At 40.6% G+C, this 21,483-nt stretch overlaps 2 protein-coding genes across 2 annotated transcripts; one reads left to right on the top strand and one right to left on the bottom strand.

The window, feature by feature from the left end:
* The first annotated feature begins 3,370 nt into the window (after positions 1-3,370).
* Positions 3,371-17,934, top strand: LOC109050954 (zinc finger protein 91-like). The gene is made up of 3 exons (XM_042721125.1): positions 3,371-3,689; positions 14,775-15,444; positions 15,487-17,934. The coding sequence occupies exons 2-3, from the start codon at positions 14,919-14,921 to the stop codon at positions 16,752-16,754; spliced, it is 1,794 nt and encodes a 597-aa protein (XP_042577059.1). The 5' UTR covers positions 3,371-3,689; positions 14,775-14,918; the 3' UTR covers positions 16,755-17,934.
* LOC109065270 lies at positions 8,603-9,838 on the bottom strand. Its single transcript, XM_042721126.1, has 6 exons — positions 9,705-9,838; positions 9,376-9,608; positions 9,139-9,266; positions 8,894-9,000; positions 8,768-8,798; positions 8,603-8,682 (listed from the first exon to the last, which is right to left on the bottom strand). Exons 1-6 carry the CDS (start codon positions 9,801-9,803, stop codon positions 8,603-8,605), a joined length of 678 nt encoding a protein of 225 aa, XP_042577060.1. The 5' UTR covers positions 9,804-9,838.
* Positions 17,935-21,483: the final 3,549 nt, after the last annotated feature.

Here is a 21,483-nt window from a genome sequence, read left to right as displayed (position 1 = left end):
TGGATATGGCCTCAGGGAGAAAAAAAAAAGAAGAAACTTTTCCTGAAACTTAACTTATCTTCTTTATTTATTCATAAATGCATGAATAAATACATTTAAAAACAAACAAACAAATAAATAAACAAATAATACTTAAAAGGAAACAGTAGTAAAAAATAAAAAACACTTTGACACCAAATCATCATATTAGAATGATTTCTGAAGATCATGTCACACTGAAGACTGGAGTAATGATGCTGAAAATACAGCTGCGCATCACAGAAATACATTACAGTTTAACAGAGATTCAGATATATATATTTTTTACATTATACAGTTTTGTGGTAGTGAGTGAAGTGAAGCCGTGTCCCTCAGATGTGACACGTCCCTAACCCTGTTTTAATTATCCTCACTGCTCCAGTTGTTGTGTGCTGATTGCTGTACAAGAGGTGTGTGTTAACACAAGATACACACAACACAGATCTCCTGAAGATCCTGATAAAGTCCTTCAGCGCCTCGGTTCACTCAGAGAAGCTGTCAATCATGACCACACACTCCCGTTCCTATAGCATCACATTAACTAAAACCTGAGTTCCTTCATTATCATAAGATCTCTGTAACTGATAAAGAGTTTGCAGAAGTATTAGATGCCATTTCTAGTGGCCTTATTCAGCTTTTGTCTGGCAGTGTATCTTCTGCATTTATATCCCCTTATATATATATAAAAACAGCTTCAGGGCCCCAGTGCCGTCTAACATGCTTCCTGTCGAGGCGAGGCAAGGAGAGGAGCAGTTGTTTCTGTGGTTCAGCAGCAGTTATAAAGATGCTGTTATACATCATGAGCTGTTATCTGAACACTTCCTCACTCGATCTTCAAGAGCTGGACCTGACTGAGTTTAACACGCACACGCTCAGGATTTCTCAGCAGACGACAGCGCTCTCAATCTGAAGGTGAGGACAGATCTTCTGATGAGGAACTGGGTCTTGGATTGTGGAGATGTGTGTTTGAGTACTTACTTATTCAGACAGAATATAAATACAACAATAGCAATCGAAATTTGAGTGGAAAAATATCCCATAACACATAAGATATGAGACGTATGTTTTAAAATTCTTCATCTGTTAAAATACTCTTTCTTAGGTGTAGTATTGATGTGATTTCTGTGTGATAATGTGCTCTTATTTTTACTTTTATCTCTTAACTGCATTTCTATCAGAATGTTTTAGAAGGCCTCCGCTGTAAACGCATGAAAGTTTATTCTTGGGAAAAAAAAGACAGGGCTTATTTATTTATTTTTTTTTATACACAAACCACAAAATGTGGCCTTGTTAATCTTTATGGAGAAAATGCCATATACAAAAACAGAAATCTGTGTGATTATCTCTACTCTTTCACTGTATATAACAGAATTTATTCGTACAGGGGGAAACTATTCAGATTTTTACCGTGTTTCACTAGTTTCTGTGTTTCGTGTAAATACAGTGTATCTGAAATAATAAAGTGTAAATGAGAAGTTAAAGTGAGAAATGCGACGAGTGTCCAGCAGGAGGCGCAACGCTCACTGATGACGCTTCCGCTTCCGGAGTAACGGAACACAATTCAAATCAACAGAAACTGAATTCATTAATATTTCTGTTTATATCCTCTGTATTTTACTGAGTCTAGGTTAGGAATCTCTTGAGTTCTGTTTTCGTAGGAATATTTTAGAGTTAACTGTATTCGATCAGTTTTATTAGATGTTTTACACGAATATCCCACGGTTTGAATATGATAATTCACTTTCAGAGGTTGGTATGGTTTGTAATATTGCTTGTAAATCTTCTCTGTTAGTTATTTGTTCCTCTGATTCCAATGCTGCAGAAAATGCTTCAGCTTTCATCATTTATTTTGGCCAAGGATCCGCTTAAGGTATTAAATATGTGTTTCATATCCGAGTTATGTTTTGTTAATTTATATGATTTGTTTGTTGTGTGGTTTGTAATTATGTTTGGATCAATCTCTGTACACTTCAGCAGATCCTCAGATTACTGTGTTTCCACTAAAAGTGAAAAAAGAGTAGCCTGCGTTATGCTGCACACTGTAAATATAGTTTGTTAAAAACAATACTAGATTAGTGCAAATTTAACGAGCATCGTCAATTGTGCATGAATCACATTGCAAACAGGTATTTAAAACATTTGAGCAATTAAGAGATGATCAGGTTAAAAAGGGAAACGGGTGTTTCTTTGTGATAAGAAGAATGTTAGAGAATTAGAGAAGCTGCTTGTATATTTTGTGTTGCAGTGCAGGCTGTTAAGAGTGACATCTCTCATTTTGAGAGATATACAACTTTTTCCACTTTTGATATAATTTGTACCGATAAATAAGTAGCCTATTGTAGTGTGATTGACAGTTCTATATTTGTATTTTCTGTTTTCCGTATTGTATTTTCTGTATTTTCCATGTGTTGTATTTGCACAGGTGTTGGTCTTCAGTATTTTCACATCAGCATGATTTTTATAGCCTGATTTTAGAAAATTTCTGCCTTGTTAAGAGGCATAACATTTCCGTCAAACGCTTGAGACATTCAGCCAATCAGAATGCACTGGATAGCTGACCAATCACAGCACATGTCGCTTTTCAGAGCGAAGATCTTTGTGAAAATCGACGCATTTCAGAAGGTGGGGCATAGAGGAGAAACTATAATGTACAGTATGTGGAAAATAATGTTTTTTAAACCTTAAACCGCATAAACACATTGCATTACACAAAATAATGTCCTTCTTAGCAGCATCATATCACCCCTTTAATATTAACACAAAATGTGTAAATTAGAGTGCTACACATGCAGTGTGTTATTGTTTCTACACATCTTTCTAAGAGTGTAGGTATTCTGCTGCTGTAATGTGTCTGTGTCCCTTTGGTCATTTTATATGTCTGTATGTTAAAGAATAAGCTGAATATTAGTCTTTTCTCTCTTTCTCTCATTCAAGAGACTCCCTTACTGTGTGTTTAGGGAAGAGTACCTGATGTTTACCCAAATGTTTTAGATTGATATTGAGTATCTAATATTTACATTAATAAAATTAAAGATTCAATTCTCTGGTAAAGATTCATTTTTGTTGTAAGTTTGGAGTTAAATTTAGTGACTAGTTTAATAGTTATGTTTGGGAAATACCATATACACAAACAAAAATGGTCTAATAATTAATCTAACATTACATTATTTAAAGTTGAACTTAATCATTACATTACAGCTTTAAAAGACCTAAGAAATAAAATATTAAAAAAAGCAAAAAGGATGTATAGAATTTTTGAATCCTTTTCTAATGAACATTTTTTGTAAGTTATCCCCTGTATTTTTTTCCTTCTTTCTTTGTCTCTGTTACTTTGATGCTATTATGAATGTAACTGAGTTGAAAACACTGTGATCATCTATATATGTATGTTGTGTTACTTCTCTTACAGAACTTACATCAGCGCAACTACATACAAAGTCAAAACCCATCTTTGGAAACAAATATTGTAAGTGTAATGTAATTATTTAGAGAGTCTCGCGTCCCGTTAGATCAGATGGAGAGGGCGGGGTTTGTGAGCTATACTGGGTCCAGCCGCTGGGGGCGATCGAGACGCTCTGGCGTCACTCTGCAGCAGCGCTCGTGAGGATCACTCGGTGTGCGCATGCGCGGGTAAGTGAGCGGAGCTGCGCGAGAGTACCGAGAGTTGTACGGTGAGTGCGAGTGCTCTTTATCTTTTCTTTTTTGTCTATTATTTGCTAACGGAGCTAGAGAAGTCACCTGTAGGAGAGAACAAAAGAAAAGCACTCTTTCGCACCGTTCCTCGGGTTTGTAAACTGTACTCACGGATTCATGCAGCAAGCTCATAGGTAGCCTGTGTCAACGAATCAGATTGTATATTGTTTTGTAAGGCGTTATATTAATGACAAATGTGAGAGAGTTTTGAGAGTTGCACAGGACACAGTTTGAGAGAGAGGAGAGACACGTTGTAAGCGCGCGCGTCCGATTCTGTTCCTCTGGAATCATGCAATTGTTCCTTTGTTTTTGTCTTATGTCCGAGTTTTTGCAGTTTAAGTTTTCCGTTGCAAATAAGTGTAATCTGTCCATGTTGACGTCCAAACTCGGGGTATTATATTACTGTTTCCATATAGAGCAACAATACATTTGAACTAATACTGTATTTGGTTAATCTGTAGGTATGATGACAAAATTTCCAAACACCTCTAAGCTCAAAACGGATCACATGACTAGACAGAGCTGAAATTTCCCTTTACGACGACACCTGGATTGTGAAGATCAGTTGAGGATTGCGAAAGTTATGATTTTTTAATAACGGGGAATATAGTAAAATAGTATACATTAATTACATTTGAAGTCATGTGACCGAAAATGCTTACTATTCACACATTTTTTTTTTTTTTTTTTTGTGTAACTTCCTCATTTTATCAGATATTTGCATTTGCGAATAGAAGGTAGAATTTTGTTAGTTCTTTAAAATGAAATCATGAAAATTTACTGTTTTAGCTGGAATGGGCATCAGACCCATGGTACCTCACTGAAACGACAAATATACATGCAATCTGTGTACTTGTGCTGAGTTGATAACCGGTAATTGACAGGCTGTTGTACAACCAAGTCATCCAAGATGATGTCTGCTGCCATCGCATAGATGGACACATCAGTGTCATGGGCATCAAATTCATACCGCTCCCCGCTCATGGCCCAATAGCCAACAGTGTATTTCTTTTTTTTAGCATGGAAAGTTTCAATTTTCCCATTGAAAATGGCCCTGTTGCCACCCAAATCCCACGCTTGACATACAAATGCCCCCACCCCTCTGCCCCCCAACAACTCCATTTTGTATAATATGAGGAGCTGGTACATCACAATACTTGTCCAGGAGGTGCTGTCTGGCTAGACCTGGCTGTGTGTTGGGCCCCTTTCTCCTTTTCATAATTAGCTGTAAAGAAATAACATCCAATATTAGGCTAACGAGCCCCTCAACTGTACATACATTGATTAACACTGGATTTCTCTAAGCAGCACCAGAAGCCTAATAAACTTGGATAATCATCAAACATGTTTGTAAGTCTACATAATCTACATGGTTCAAGGAAATTGGACATAAAATGTTCTAATCGACGTGGCTTATGTGTCGCAGGATACTTTGGATAAAAGAGTAAAAAAAAAATAACAGACAACAAGCAAGCATAACTTTTTGATCACATTCACAGATCCAATGCCACTTTTAAATTATGTGCACAGATTTGCTGTATTCAGCTAGAGGTTACATGAAAAAGTGCAGAAAATATCTAAATAATACTATGCTTGTTCACTTTGTCATATCCACGTTGTATTTTCCCAGGCCTGCTGTCATATCAAGTGTTCTTAGCCTATTAATTTAGTTTAATAAAATAAAACAATATAAAAACAATAAAGGCATAATCTGAAAAACCAAGCCTTGTGCATTATAAAGAATAATATTCTGAATATATTACAGAATATATTACATTTATTAAAGTTTGATACCTTTATCTCAAACGGTGTCAGAGTTTAATTAAAGTGTGTACTGTATATAAAACTTTTGAAAAATATGAATTCAGTACTGTATATAAAACAATAAAGCCATAATCTGAAAAACTAAGCCTTGTGCATTATGCTGAATAATATTCTATATATTTTACAGTTGGTTTGATACCTTTAGATCAAATGGTGTTGTCGTTTAATGGATTTATATTATTGCAAACATTAAAAGTTGTAAAATTATTCTAAAACACATAAAACGGTAATTCAAAAAACGGAACTTTGTGCAATAACAGGGATGTTTTTCTGAACATTTTAGTATTGGTTTTATATTATTATGTCACGTAGTTAAATTGTTTAATTAATTTAAATGGTTAATTTTTTTAATTCCCCCCCCCCCCTAGAAATTAAGCCTTGTGCAATGTAAAGGGCATATATTTATGACTATCTGAGTTAGTTTGGGCTCAAAACATAACAGCCACAAAGAGTTTAATTAAAAAAAAAAAAAAAATTAACGTCAAACGAGCACCACACCAACTGCACAAAAACGGCCCCAAAATGAGAGAAAGCTGCAGCCGCGGGGCGACCCTTAAACTCTTTGGCAGCACCACAGTCCCGCAGTGGACGTTACCACAAAAGCCCAAATGACCGCACACTTCAGCTGTGTACATGGAAACATAAACTGGGACAAATCTTTCACCTTCCATTACTAGAAGCGAACTGCATTCACCCCCCCCCCCCCCCCCCCCCCCCCCCCCCCCCCCCCCCCCCCCCCACCAGTGCCTACCAAATCTGCTCCATCTGCCGAGCTCATGCCACCTCATGTTTGTTTTAATTTGTTTCCTTAGTTGTTGTTTTTTTGTACTGGACACATAATTTGTTTGCATGTGTCATGGTGATCTTGTACTGTAATTAACAATGTCATATCCCTCCAAAATTTAAAAGAATACTGTACAGTGTAATTTCTATAAGTTAAAAGGCAAGGATGCACCGAAACACTGGGCCGAAGGCCGAACACGGTTTTTAAAAAAAAAATTCCCCATGTAGGCCTATTTTTCACCATTGCATTAATTAAATTGTTAAAATGTGCTTTTTACTGTTTTGTTTTGCTTTTCTAATAAAAATCAATTACAAAACAGCAATTTAACAATATTTACTTAACACTGAACATTTTTTTTTTACATTCTAGCAGACATTATTACCAACAAAGCACAATTAAAATGAACATTAATAAGTTGCTGAGCAGAAAATACTTCTTTTAAAACATTATAATATATTACAGATCCCAATTTGAACACTGTGTGAATGTTATAATATATTAATAGAGCCATTGTAGGGTAATTATTATTATCATCATTATTATTTTCTTTTTTAATTTATTTTACAGAACGACAGTAAAATTACAACACTATCATTTATGAAAGTCGATGGAGTTCTTGTGTTTTCTTGGCTTTTATTTTGGAAGAAACCCGCAGGAAGATCTTAGTGCTTCTTTTTGTTGACGACAATATGATGATTTATAAATGATTCTCATTACAAATTTGGGAAGATGTTTGTCGCATGTATCACATTGTCACACGCCTTTAAAGAAATTCACAGAAATGTAACTGAGCACTTGACGAGTAACCAGTTCAGTGCAGATTTTCCTCGCGCTTTGGACTTTGAGCCCTGGTGCCGCGAGCTCGTGCAGCGCTGTCAGAATACATGCAATTTGTGCGTGCTTTAGAAAATATAACATTCTGCAGTTTATTTACTAATCGTTTAAGGGTAATTTCGTGATTTCAATCATCACACAGTAGCTTAACCAGCAGCATCAGCCACCTCTTCATCTCATCAGAGACGTGATGCAGCACTAAACAGTCTCTTGCTGTCGGTGCTTCGTGCTTGTAATGATTTCTGTGTATTTCTCTGATAGTTTTAAATACTTTCACACATCCGACAGTGTTACTCATTGTCCAGTACACACTAATCAACCGCTTCACTCATTCATCCGAACACATAAATCATCCTTTTTCGCTTATTCAGCCGAACACCGAAAGAGATATTTTTGTTGTTTCTGGCTGAATAATTTCATTTGCTGAATATACGGTGCATCCCTATAGGATATGCCGGTATCAGATTTTCATGTTGCGATTAATTGCTAATTGCTTTTATACGGTATACGGTATTACCACGGTATTTAAATTTAGTTTTAAAAAACTGGTCATAATACAGTATAACAGATTTAATAACTTTTTTCTTATAGCAGAAATAACTGAACATTTAAATACGATAAAGCAATACAGAAAAATATATAAAGTTAAAAGTTTTACACAGATTAAAGTGCAAAACAACTATAAAGATCAATAGTTATCACTTTACAATAAGACCTCATTAGTTAAACTTAGTTAATGCATTAACATTCACAATGAGCAACAGCTACATTTGCTACAGAAGTTATTAATCTTTGTTAAAAAATACAAGTCTTAGTTCGTGTTAGCTCATTAAATAACAGTTGCAACTTTCGATTTAAACAACGTGTTATTAAATACTGGAATACCTAAGATTAATGAATGTTCAGAATAATTTTTCATTGGCAGTTTATGTTAACTAATGAATTAACTAATGTTAACCAATGAAGCCCTAATGTAAAGTGTGAATGAGCAATAAAGAATCAAAACACTTTCAAACAACATCTAGGGCATGTTGTAGTCCAGATTAAAATGTAAAAAAAGTTAAATTAATAGCCTATTAAGTCTAAATATTTAAGTATTTGGTGCTGTGATGAACATCATAGCGAATACACAAATCTGAATGGCTGTTTAAATACGTTTTAGAAGCATGCTTTGTTTGTGGGGTTTTCAGGGTAAGGGCTGCATTTTCTGCAGTTTAGTGCTATCTGCTGTCAGAGAGTGAATGTGCTTACATTCAGCGTCCCTCTCACATGTTCCCCATGTGCTTCTCATGCACATACTTGCCAACCTTGAGACCTCAGAATTAGGGAGATATTCGGGGGGGGCCTCATATATAATCACACACACAAACAAACGTAAAGAAGAATATAATTCATTTATTTGTACATAATTTATACATACATATTATGTACAATAACAACAACACTCCTCTACTGATGGTTGTATTTGAAGGTGCAATGCTTCGCAGCCAGTAGCACAGCCCTTGAAGGAGTGTAGCTATGAGCAGCACCTGTGAAATTCAATTTGCAGGAAAGTAGTGAGTTAAGCGTTGAATTGTCAATCCTTGTTCTATTCTCTGTCACTATCTTTCTAACCATGCTGAACTCCCTCTCTGATGATGCATTGCTGTGTGGCACACACAAAAGTGCCTTCATTAAATGCACCAGAGTCTGGAATCTTCCATCTCTCCCTAGCATAGCCCAAAACCTGTCGATCCTTGCTTCCTGAGGAAGATCTTCCCTGCCAAGCACCTGGTACTCCACTACTTCTTCCCTAAAACTATCCAGGTCCAACCGCAGCTGCGGTAGACTTCTCCCTAGCTCAATAACTGCAATTGAAAATGCGCAAATTAAGCACAAGTAAGCTGGGGATAAAATTTCTTTCTCTGTTCTCTCTCTCTATTATCATCTGTAACGTCTGATTGATTATTAAACAACTACCACATCATTTAAAAAAGGGGATGCACCTGAATTTGGGGAAAATTGATGTTGTGACTCTGGGTCCAACACGGTCAGGTTTTGGAGGATGATGTTGTCGAGGGGGAATGCAGTCATCATCTTTGTGGTCACAGCTACAAAGAAGTCTCTCACTGCTCTGACACATGATCACATAAAAAAGTACAGGCATTGTATGATGGGATGTCAGTTTGTTAGCTCTTAGGATGTAAGCTGATTTGGATAACACAATAATCATAATGTTTTACTTTATCATCATTGGCACAGAAGAGGAAAGTTCATCCATGTTGTCCTCCAAGAAGGTTTGTGCAGCTGCTCCAAGAAAGAGTTCTTTGTCTGGAAACTGTAGGCTGGCCTCCTTGAACTTGATGTCCTTCAGTGGGACGTCAGCAATAAGGCTGGCAGGGAGAAATCTTCCCATGAATCTTCTCACCAAGCTGGTCATCTCCCGGTGCAGCCTATGAATCATGACTCCTTCAGCCTACAAACACATGATGGATGATCTGTTATGAAAAATGATGATATCAGCATTATTTATTATAATTATTTAAGTTTATCTTTTGATAGGCTGGCTGACCTGAAACATAACATTGAACTCTGCCAGTGGTTTCAGAACCTGGGAGAGGAAGAGGAAGAAGAACTTTGTCTTCTTGCTGGTTAAATGCTCTGCCAGCATCTTCACTTTGCCAGGCTTCTCCACATCCTCATGACTAGCAAAAATATGCCTGCAGTGCATCCCACTGGCTGAGCACCCGTTTTATGCAAGTCAGCAAGCTGAGCCACCTGGTTGCACAATATCGGAGTATCTTCAGAGTCTCTGAGTCTGTGAACTCCACAAACTCTTTGAAGATTTCACAACGTTTGGCACTAAAGTTGAGGAAGGTTAAAAAAAAAAAAAAAAAAAAAAACAGGAAAGAAATAGTTAAATAATGAAAAGCCAGGGAACCAAAATGACATCCAATAAATATCAAATTGTGGCACAGAGCCTCTCTTTTAACTTATGTGCAAGTGTAACGGCCGGGCGGAATATCAATATGCGTACCTTATGTCAAAGTGAGCATATATGCTGCTGAGGATTTCTTCAATAGGCTGGTGTAGAGCCCTAATGCCACATCCTGTGGCCAGCTGGACCAGATGACAGATGCATCCCATGTCAATTAGGGATGGCTGCATGTCTTTAATTCTGCTGACAACAGAATTGTGCTTCCCCTTCATGACACTGGCATTATCACTATTAAATGCCACAACGTTTTTCCAGTCAATTTTTCTGTCACTAGGAACAAACAAAGTACAACATTACTTATTAGTTGTCTGTCTCCAAGCATATTATAATGTATTCACATGGACATTAGTGACTTTAATTTTACCTTAGCACTGTGTTCAGTGACTGAAAGAGGTTCTCTGCTGTGCCAATGTTGCACACTGGCATGTGCAGAAACCTCGCCACCACCTCCTGAGTTTTCGGATCGCAAACCCTGGCCAATATTACAAACTCCTTTAAAAAATAATATATATATATATTTAGAGAGAAATTTTCACTGACAGCAGCCACAAATTACTTACAAGAGAAGTGTAAATACAAAATACATACTTTATCCGTGTTTCTCTGCTTGTGCTTTCATCACACATCAGACCAAAGGGTTGGTCAAGGCACAGTTTGATCACTTTCCTGTCCAATTCCGGGGCAATGGCACCTATAAAAGTACACAGTAATGAAAACACAGTTTTTCTACTAACTGTGCTGTACTTGCTGCTTACTAAGAAAGAATTAATACTCTTTAACAATTCAATCTTAAAATACGGGACAAATCCGTATTATGAAGGGACAAGTCTCAACCCTAACTCTTAGAAAACAGTATTATTTTATATACACTCACCTTTCACTATTTGAGTAGCCTTTGTTCTTCCGTTTGCGTACTGGTGAGCAATATCTGAATCCGGGAACATATTCTTCACGGATTTGTTGAAAACATCCGCAAATGTGAACGGGATGTTGTTTGTAGCTAACAGCATTGCCATCTTTGTCTCGGCATAAATAACACCATCGGGTCTACCTTTGGAAAGATGGCCCAAAATACTGGGCTGTGACCGGTGCTGCATTGCCGCAGCCTTGTGCTTTTCTGACCCTATGTGTGTAATTAAATCCGTTCGGCCACCGTGTTCAATGGAGAAGTCTGATCTACAGAATTTGCAGGCAGCATATTCCTTCCCCTTCGAGCTGTCCTGGATGAACGTGAATTCTTTTTTCCATTCAGTTAGGAATTTGCAGGCATATTTTCTCTTTTTATTCGCCATGTCTCTTCTTTCTTCCTTTTCCCCTTCTTCTTCTGCTTCTTTTTCCGTTCTGAATTTGCCGCGCTTGACTTCGAGGTGTAACCTTTATTATTGTTCAGTCTGAAACGGCGCCCAGTGACGGATGGTGTAGCAATATTGTTGTCCGGGTGGAAATCGGGAGAAATTCGGGAGAAAGGTCGGCCCGGGAGATTTTCAGGAGGGGCTTTGAAATTCGGGAGTCTCCCGGAAAAATCGGGAGGGTTGGCATGTGTGCTCATGCGTGCTTGTTAACATCAGAGCGAACACACATCTTTCAAGCAGCATACAGCAGTGTTGTGCATTTTGACCAGTTGATAGGAAAAGTATTCTTAAAATGTATTCCAAATTCTGAATAATTTGTAATATATAATTATTTGCGGTATTTAGAAGTGACCACGATAACAATATTGTGCATATTCATTACCGTGATATATCGCATTACCCAACACCGGCACATTAATCTACATCCCTAGTTAAAGGTGGGGTAAGCTATTTTTGGTAGCCAATGGCCAGTAGCCTCTTATTGTGGCCAGCCTAAGGCACACCTGTGCAATAATCATGCTGTCTAATCAGCATCTTGATATGCCACACCTGTGAGGTGGATGGATTATCTCGGCAAAGGAGAAGTGCTCACTAACACATATTTGTGAACGATATTTGAGAAATAGGCCTTTTGTGTACAGAGAAAAAGTCTTAGATCTTTGAGTTCAGCTCATGAAAAATGGGGGCAAAAACAAAAGTGTTTCGTTTATAATTTTGTTCAGTGTAGTAGAGCCCGACTGATAGTTTCGTCGAATTTATCGGCCGATATGAGCCTGTTGCAGATATATCGGCATAAATGCAGCCAATATAATTTTTTTTTTTCTGCAGAACATAAAATGCAGATAAAATGCTTGCAAATGGTGTAATTATGTAGTAATTCCATTGCAGTGTTTGCTACTGGCGACCTGGATGAAACGCTATAAAGCAAGAAGTTGACTGAGCAAAGCCACAGAAGAGCAGAAGCAGGAGAGATGACGTGATGATGATAAAAAGGAGCAAAGTTTATAGAAAAATATTAGTTGGATATTTTTCAATCCTCACACTTAATCTGACCAGTACACATCCAACAAGTAGTGTTTTACCAAACTGCTTCACAAAAACATCCCATAAACCTTGGTTTCCAAAAACATTCCCTCTTATCTCTTATTCATACAGACAAAACAGTTAGTGAAACCTCACAATAATTAGATTAAACAATGAAAATAATAAGGGATATGAAATATAAAACATTATAAAATAATAAATGATCAAATAATACAATCCTATAAATGGTAAATAATACAAACACTAAATTAGGCAAGTTTATTTATATAGCACATTACGTACACAATAGTAATCCAAAGTGCTTAACATAAAAGAAAGTAAAATAACAAAAATAAAACAAGCACATCTGATCTCTTCTGGAAGCTGATTCCAACTGCGGGCGGCATAGTAAATGAGGGCGGACTCCCCTTGTTTTGTGTGAACATATCTGCAATGTATGTCGTTCCTAGGTCATTGAGTGATTTATAAACGAGTAAAAGTACTTTAAAATCAATCCTAAATGTAACTGGAAGCCAGTGTAAGGACCTGAGGACTGGTGTGATATGCTCAGATTTTCTGAGCATATATAGATTTCCTGGCAGCAGCGTTCTGGATGAGCTGCAGCTGTCTAATGGTCTTTTTGGGAAGGCCGGTGAGGAGACCATAACAATAGTCCACCCTGCTGGTGATAAAGGCATGAACAAGTTTCTCCAATCTTGACTGGAAACAAAACATCTAATGTTTGCAATGTTTTTTAGATGATAGTATGCTGATTTAGTTACTGCTTTGACATGACTACTGAAACTAAGGTCTGTCTCCAGAATCACACCAAGATTCCTGACTTGATTTTTAGTTGTTTGTCCCCTAGAGTCAAGGTATGCATCCACCTTGAAAACTTCATCTTTGTTTCCAAATGCAATAACTTCAGTTTTTTCCTTGTTTAACTGAAAGTTCTGGCACATCCAACTGTTAATTTCATCAATACATTGGCAGAGGGAGTCAATGGGGCTGTAGTCATTTGGCGATAAGGCTAGGTAAATCTGGGTATCATCAGCATAGCTGTGATAGGCAATTTGGTTCTTTCTCATTATCTGACTTAGTGGGAGCATATACAAGCTAAACAAGAGTGGTGCAAGAATTGAGCCTTGTGGGACTCCGCATGTCATGGACGTCCACTTAGACTTATGCTCTCCTAGACTCACATAATAACCTCTCCCTTCTAAGTATGACCTGAACCATTTGAGTACCATCCCAGAAAGCCCGAGGTATCCATTTGTATCCAAATTGTCCAGGTATCCATTTGAGTTTAAGTACTTGTTCAACTGTTGATGATTTTAGGTGCTGCAATATGTCTTCCAAAATTTTGCTATCAATTGCTTCAAAAATAGATATAGTATCTTTTTGATATTGCGGCCAAATCTGTCTGACCTCTGCATTGCTTGAGGATGTGCTAATCTCCTTCCTGATATTGATGATCTTCTCAGAAAAGAAGGAAGCAAACTCATTGCATTTGCTGTCTGAGAGCATTTCACTGGTAATCTGACTTGGGGGGTTGTCAGTCTCTCAACAGTGGCAAAAAGAGTAGGAGTGTTGTTTAAGTTACTGTTTATAAGGTTTGAGAAGAAATTCTGTCTAGCTGTGGCTAGCTTCACATTAAAAGCATGAAGGCTGTCTTTATAGATGCTATAGTGAATTTCAAGTTTCGTCTTCGACCACATCCGCTCGGCTTTTCTGCATTGTCTTTTCATAGTCTGAACTGCTGTTGATCTTCTCCACACTGATTTCTGTCTGTTTGTTTTCTTACTGACTATAACATTGATGATATTGCTCCAATAATAGTCAGTAAGAAAACAAACAGACAGAAAATTACATGAAAGAGTAATGTTTATAAATTAGTATATGAATAAATGATTATAGATTAATAAAAAAAAGAAAAACAAAACCCGTGTATGGTTGCTCTCTTGATGCAGATTGTATTTGAGGATCCTCAGATCCTTCATGTTGTTGATCAAACATATTTAATAGTTCTCCCTATAGAAACACGAGGTTTGTGCCTGTAATATGTTAAAACTAATAATTTGAAGATTTGAATCAGTGTACCTCATTCATGAAAAAGATGTATAATTTATAAAACTGTATCAAAATGATCAAAATTTTGTAATGCAATTGTCTACTTTCTGCTGTTATATCAGGGTTCATCTTTATGTCCTTTCACTTTTTTTTTTTTAACCAGTTACTGACAAATGTACTGTTTTTACTTTTGTTTCAGAATTGATTGAAGACAATGAGGAGAAAAATCATGTCAGAAATGTAGAAAAACCGAACGATTTAAAGAAAATAATTTGCAAGAAATCTTTCACCTACACTCAGTGTGGAAAAAGTTTCGAATACAAAACAAATTCTTGAGCGTCACATGAGAGTTCATACTGGAGAGAAACCATACACATGTGATCAGTGCGGGAAGAGTTTCACACAATCAGCACACCTTAAAGATCACATGAACATCCACACTGGAGAGAAACTGTACTCATGTGATCAATGTGACAAAACATTTTTGTGGGCTTCAGTCCTGAAGAAACACCTTAGAGTTCATACAAAGGAGAAGCCACATTCATGTCATTTGTGTGGAAAGAGTTTTTCATTTTTACAAAGTTTGAAGAGACATCCGAAGATACATATTGCTGTGAGCGAGTACATGTGCTTTGAGTGTGAGAAGACTTTTAATACAGCGGGCGGTTTTAAAAAGCACCAGAGCATCTACACTGGAGAGAAACCGTTCACATGTGATCAGTGCGGGAAGAGATTCACACTAAAAGCAAACCTTACAGACCACATGAGAGTTCATACTGGAGAGAAACCATTCACTTGTGATCAGTGCGAAAAGAGTTACACATCCTCATCAACCCTTAAGCTACACATGGACATCCACACTGGAGAGAAACCCAAAACATAAAATCAATACAAAAAAACACACCTGAAAGCTCAAACAAAGAAGCAGCACCTGACTTTTCATACAAAGAAGAAGCCACATTCATGTCATTTGTGTAGAAAGAGTTTTTCACATCCAGAACATTTAAAAGTGCATCAGAAAGTACATACTGGTGTGAGAGACTACATGTGCTTTGAGTGTGAAAAGACTTTTACTTCAGCGAGCAGTTTAAAACAGCATGAGAGGATTCACAAGAGATTCAGTGTGTCATCAAGTCTGAAAACACACAAGAGGATTCACACTGGAGAAAAACCTTACAAGTGTTCACACTGTGACAAGAGATTCAGTCATTTAGGAAATCTGAAAACACACAAGATGATTCACACTGGAGAGAAACCTTTTAAGTGTTCACACTGTGACAAGAGATTCAGTCATTTAGGAAATCTGAAAAAACATGAGAGGATCCACACTGGAGAGAAACCGTACACATGTGATCAGTGCGGGAAGAGTTTTGCAATAAAAGGAAGCTTTACGAACCACGTGAGAGTTCATACTGGAGAGAAACCGTTCATTTGTGAACAGTGCGGGAAGCGTTTCTCTCAATCATCAACCCTCAAGGTACACATGAACATCCACACAGAAGAGAAACTGTACACATGTGATCAGTGCGGGAAAATGTTTTTGTTTTCTTCAAATCTGACTACACACCTGAAACTTCATGCAAAGGAGAAACCACATTCATGTCATTTGTGTGGAAAGAGTTTTCCATTAATACAATATTTGAAAGTACATCAGAAAACACATACTGGTGTGAAAGAGTACATGTGCTTTGAGTGTGAAAAGACTTTTGTTTCAGCGAGCGGTTTAAAACAGCATGAGATGATCCACACTGGAGAAAAACCATATATATGTGGTCAGTGTGGGGAGAGTTTCTCACAATCAGCAAACCTTAAGTATCACATGAACATCCACACTGGAGAAAAACCATACAAGTGTTCACACTGTGACAAGAGATTCAGTGTGTCATCAAGTCTGAGAAAACATGAGCGGATCCACACTGGAGAGAAACCTTATACGTGTGCACACTGTGAAAAGAGATTCAGTGATTCAGGACAGCTGAAAAGACATGAGAGGATTCACACTGGCAAGAAACCTTTTAAGTGTTCACACTGTGTCAAGAGATTCAGTCAGTCAGGAACCCTGAAAATACACGAGAGAATCCACACTGGAGAGAAACCGTATCACTGCACTGAATGTGGGAAGTGTTTCAATAATTCATCTTCTCTACACAATCATACAAAAAACATTCACAGAAAGTAGATAATCTTCAGATCCAGTACTTTCAGATCTGATGCTGCATCCATTACAAGCAACATAACGAAACATTATCTGAAGTTTTCACAGTGAATAAAGTTCATCTACAAAACCAGTAGATTCAACTGTGATTCAGATCAACTCAAAGATGGAGTTCATCTCCAAAGAACAATGTCACAAAAGTTTATTCTTGTACATCATTTTGCTTCATGATATAAATGATATCCCAGGGGGCGTATTACAGAAAACTTCTTATCTTAGGTCTTAACTTAAGCTATGATATGTTAAATTAGGATTTTTTTTTCTTGCAAATTCGTATTACAGAAGCAAATCTTAACTTGATTTAGGATTCATCTTACAAAGTCGTATCTTATCTCTAGTTAGGAAATCTTAAATGGCATCAAGTTCGACAATCCACTCTCAGGTTTGTTACCAAGCAACCAACACTGCGCGAGCTGCTGATGAGGGAAACAGAATAACAGAAGCTACTTCACTTTTGCAAAAAAAAAAAAACGTAACTACAGCATTAGTCAATGGTAGACTCTTTTCTGTAGTAGCTTTTGTCCTAAATGTGGTCCTAACTAAAATTATCATGGTTATCAAACAGATGAGATAATATTTTAAAGTTAAGATCTTTCTTTTACCATGGCAACCTGGACACCTTTATCAGACCAGATTTACTTTACGACCTAATGGCATGTCGAGAGTTCTCCCTCTCACTACCTTTCCCCATAGGAAACACCCATAATGCCCATAAAAATTCTAATGAATTAATAGGAAAAAAGACTTTCTTTGAATGAACACGCATATCGTCAGGTCACTGTGTATATTATTACTGTTCTCATATATTGTCTTTTGTATTGTATACTGTTTTATGCATGCATTATGGTAGATCACTAGTTAAAATAACCTCATCTATACCATGTTTGGTCTCTTTGAATTCGTGTTTTGATGATCTAAGTGAGAGTGTGCATTATATGTTGATACCTACGCAACATGTTAATGCTCTGAGAATCTTTACTAGTTGTGCATCAACACCCAATCCCATTAAATATGCAAAGTACCATGCTGCCAAGACAAAGAGTCGTAAACTTTCCCTCCGAAAGTGTAGATCTCTATTGGTTCAGATATGTGTTAGACTAGTTTGTGTTAGTGTTTAGTTAATAAAACTCTTGTGCACAGATTACATGAGTTTCTGATTCTGTCACTGCTTGTGAATAATGTCCCTGTTACGATCCGATGTAGCTGCATGCTCTAATGCATTAGTTCTGTAACAAAGTTATATTCTGTGGCCACAAAAATATCCTTTCTTAGAGTTGATTAAAGATTAGTTGATGGCAATTTAATTCTGCTACATTTACTACTGGCATCTAATATACGTAATTGTAAATAATCATAATTAATTGTAATTAATTGTATCTTTCGTCCGGGCCACTGCAGGGGGGCATGGTCATTAATCAAGGTAAATTTCCTTCCCAATAGATAATACCTTAGCTCCAGGACTGCCCACTTGACGGCCAACGCCTCCCTCTCCACGGTGGCATAGCGCTGTTCCGCGGGGGTCAGCTTCCGGCTGATGTAGATTACGGCATGTTCCTCGCCGTCCTGTACCTGGGAGAGGACGGCTTGCCCGAGGCATCCGTCTGCAACAGAAAGGGGCAGTTAAAGTCCGGGGCCCGCAGGACTGGCTCCGACGTGAGGGCTGCCTTGATCCGACGGAATGCCTCCTCCTCTGCAGGACCCCAGGATGGCTTCTCCGGCTGCCCCTGTCTGGTCAAGTCTCTCAGGGGGGCTGCTAAGGAGGAGAAGTTAGGGATAAAACAACGGTAATACCCTGCCAACCCCAGAAAAGCCCGTACCTGCGTCTTGGAGCTGGGACGTGGCGCGGAGAGGATAGCTGTTACCTTCTTCTGCTGGGGTTTAATCAGGCCGCGGCCCACCTGGAAACCCAGATACTTGGCCTCGGTACGGGCGAGGTGACACTTCCGAAGCTCTCCTAGCACCCTCCGGAGCCGTTCAAGGTGGTCCTCCCACCGCTCGGAGTGGACAACGACATCGTCCAGGTAGGCGGCCACATAGGCTTGATGGGGCCGCAGAAGGATGGCCATCATGCGCTGGAAGGTCGCCGGTGCCCCATGCAAGCCGAACGAGAAGTTCGTCCACTCTGGGCATTGGATAGCCGTCGAATTCCGAGGGGGAGAACACATCGGAGAACTGACCAACCAGGTGCTGCAGCTCCGTCTTCTGGGCGGCTGATAGTTGGGGCTCCATGTCCACAACCACGGGAGAGGAGGTGGCAAGGGTGGTGAGCTGGGTCCTGGTTCCAATCCATTTCTTTAACAGGTTGATATGGTACAATTGGCTTTCCCGTCTTCGCCCGGGCTGACGCACCCTGTAGGCGACCGGGCCCACCTTCTCGGTCACGGTATACGGCCCCTGCCAGGTGGCCAAGAATTTGCAAGCCGCATTGGGGACCAGGACCAGGACGTGGTCTCCCGGTTGGAACTCCCGTGGCTGCGCTGCCCGATCATAGTGGCGTTGTTGGGCCCGCTGCGCTTGACTGAGGTGTTCCCGGACCAAGGGCATCACTCTGTCGACCCCTCTCCCGCATCAGACGGACATGCTCGATCGACGACCGGTGGCCAGCTGGCTGCTGCTCCCACGCCTCTCTTGCGACATTCAAGAGGCCCCGGGGCTGCCGCCTGAACAGGAGCTCAAAGGGGGTGAAACTCCTGGACGCTTGCGGGACCTCTCGGATGACGTAGGGCAGCATTTGGTCCCAATCCCGTCTGTCTTCAGTGGTCACAGGTCTCAGCATTTGTTTGAGGGTCTGATTAAACCGTTCGACCAAGCCGTCCGTCTGAGGGTGGTAGACCGTGGTCCGGAGCTGTTTCACCTTGAGGAGCCGACAGAGGTCCGCCATCAGCTGGGACATGAAGGGGGTCCCCTGGTCGGTCAGAATCTCAGCTGGGATGCCGACTCGGCTGCAGAGGAGGAACAGCTCCTGGGCGATGGCCTTGGCGGTGGCCTTCCGCAGGGGAATAGTCTCAGGGTACCGGGTGGCGTAGTCGACAATCACCAGGATATGCTCGTGTCCCCGGGTGGACTTCGGCAGCGGCCCCACTAGATCCATCTCGATCCGCACGAAGGGCACCTCAATGATGGGTAGTGGAATCAGCGGGCTGGGGGGAGGGGTCCATGGCGACGTCCGCTGACAGGTCGGGCATGCCTGGCAGAATCGCTTCACCTCAGCGTCCAGTCCGGGCCAGTGGAAGCGATCCCGGATCTGTTGGATGGTATTCTGGACCCCGAGGTGGATGGCCATGGGATGTGAGTGGGCCAGCTCCATCACCGTCTCTGTCTTCGTCCGGGGCACCACCAACAAGGTTTTTTCGTCCCCATTTAATTTGGGGAGGAATTTAATGGGTGGCCATTTAATTTCACCTTGGCTCGTGGGCCCCCCCCGGGTGGGGTGCGGTGGACAATGCGGCCTGACAGCCACGTCTGCATGGAAGTGCGGGGTGGTTCGGTGGGCATGGGCTCGTCCTGGGGTGTGGGAGCCGCCGGCCTGCTCACTGGTCGTGAAGCGCTCTCCGGCATGCGTCGCTCCTGGACCACCCTCCGGGGAAACAGCGGCACTCGCTCCCCAGCCTCTTGACATTGGGCCACATCCGCCAGCTTGACGGCTTCCACCAGCTCGCCGAGAGTAGTGGGGTTCCGCATTCCTGCCGCTTGACGGTGGGGACGGGGTAGTGCGCGCAGGAGCCGGTCGATAACTACACACTCCACCACCTGGCTAGCGGTGGGATCCCCCGGCCAGCAGCAAGTGCTGCGCGAGCCGGGAGAGTTCTGCTGCTTGGGCCCGGGCTGGGGACCGTGCATTGTATTCCCAGTCAAAGAACAGTTGTGCCGCTGCGATCAGCGACAATCCCACCCGAGACAGGATTTCCCGCTTCAGTTCCTCATAACTCTCACTGACCTCGGGTGGGAGGGAGAAGTAGGCATGCTGCGCTTCGCCGGTCAGGAGGGGTGCGAGCAGTCGTGCCGGGCGTTCCCAACGCTCTCGTATGGCAACGTTCTCAAACATCTGCAGGAACATCTCCACGTCATCATGGGCGGTCATTTTGGGTATCAGCTGCGCGGCCTGGACACGGGGATCAAGCGGCGGAGCGTGTCGGCCTGCCTGGAGGATGGCGAGCTCATGTTCTGTCTCCCCTTGACGGCTGGCGAGGTGTTCAGCAATTTGTTGCTGGCGGATGCTGACCTCGGTAAGGTGCTTGAGAAGCTCTTCCATGATGAGGGGAGTAGCGTCCGCCTGCACGGGGAAAGGGAGAAAAGAAAACAGCAATGAGGGTAAAAAAGGTTTTGTTTTGTTTTTTAGCAAAGTGAGGGTGGCTGTCGGTGATTCTTCACGCTTCTGCCTGCATTCTCCACCAGTGTAACAGGGTGAAGAATCACACAACAGCGAGGAGTGCAAAGTAAGGCCCCGGAGGGTGGATTTATTATAATAAAGCAAACGTTAGTGGTCGGAAGTGGGAAGTGCTGGTGCGCTGATCGTGGTGGTGTTCCAGGTGCGGCGTGTCCGTGCGTGGGGTGCTAATCGGTCACAAGCTCTCTGTAGGGGAACACGAAGAACATCGTTAGCATCCAGTCTTCTGGAGTGATCACTCACTTGTGTGTCAGTGGCGGCGGCTTATTGTCGGCAGCCGTGACCGATCAGCCGGTGATGAGTTTT

This window comes from Cyprinus carpio, chromosome B3 (genome assembly GCF_018340385.1).
Source record: "Cyprinus carpio isolate SPL01 chromosome B3, ASM1834038v1, whole genome shotgun sequence".
In the NCBI taxonomy this organism is placed as follows: Eukaryota; Metazoa; Chordata; class Actinopteri; order Cypriniformes; family Cyprinidae; genus Cyprinus; species Cyprinus carpio.
This window is presented reverse-complemented; position numbering and strand designations above follow the sequence as displayed.

Bases quoted from the DNA above. Each gene is read 5' to 3' on its own strand.
- LOC109065270 (XM_042721126.1), bottom strand. From the start codon at position 9,803: ATGCTGGCAGAGCATTTAACCAGCAAGAAGACAAAGTTCTTCTTCCTC. The intron at 9,609-9,704 runs GTCAGCCAGCCT...ATGTGTTTGTAG, and splicing joins AGTTCAATGTTATGTTTCAG to GCTGAAGGAGTCATGATTCA. The intron at 9,001-9,138 runs GTGCATCCCCTT...TTTCAATTGCAG, and splicing joins TCAATTTTCCCCAAATTCAG to TTATTGAGCTAGGGAGAAGT.
- LOC109050954 (XM_042721125.1), top strand. From the start codon at position 14,919: ATGAGAGTTCATACTGGAGAGAAACCATACACATGTGATCAGTGCGGG. The intron at 15,445-15,486 runs AACCCAAAACAT...CACACCTGAAAG, and splicing joins GGACATCCACACTGGAGAGA to CTCAAACAAAGAAGCAGCAC.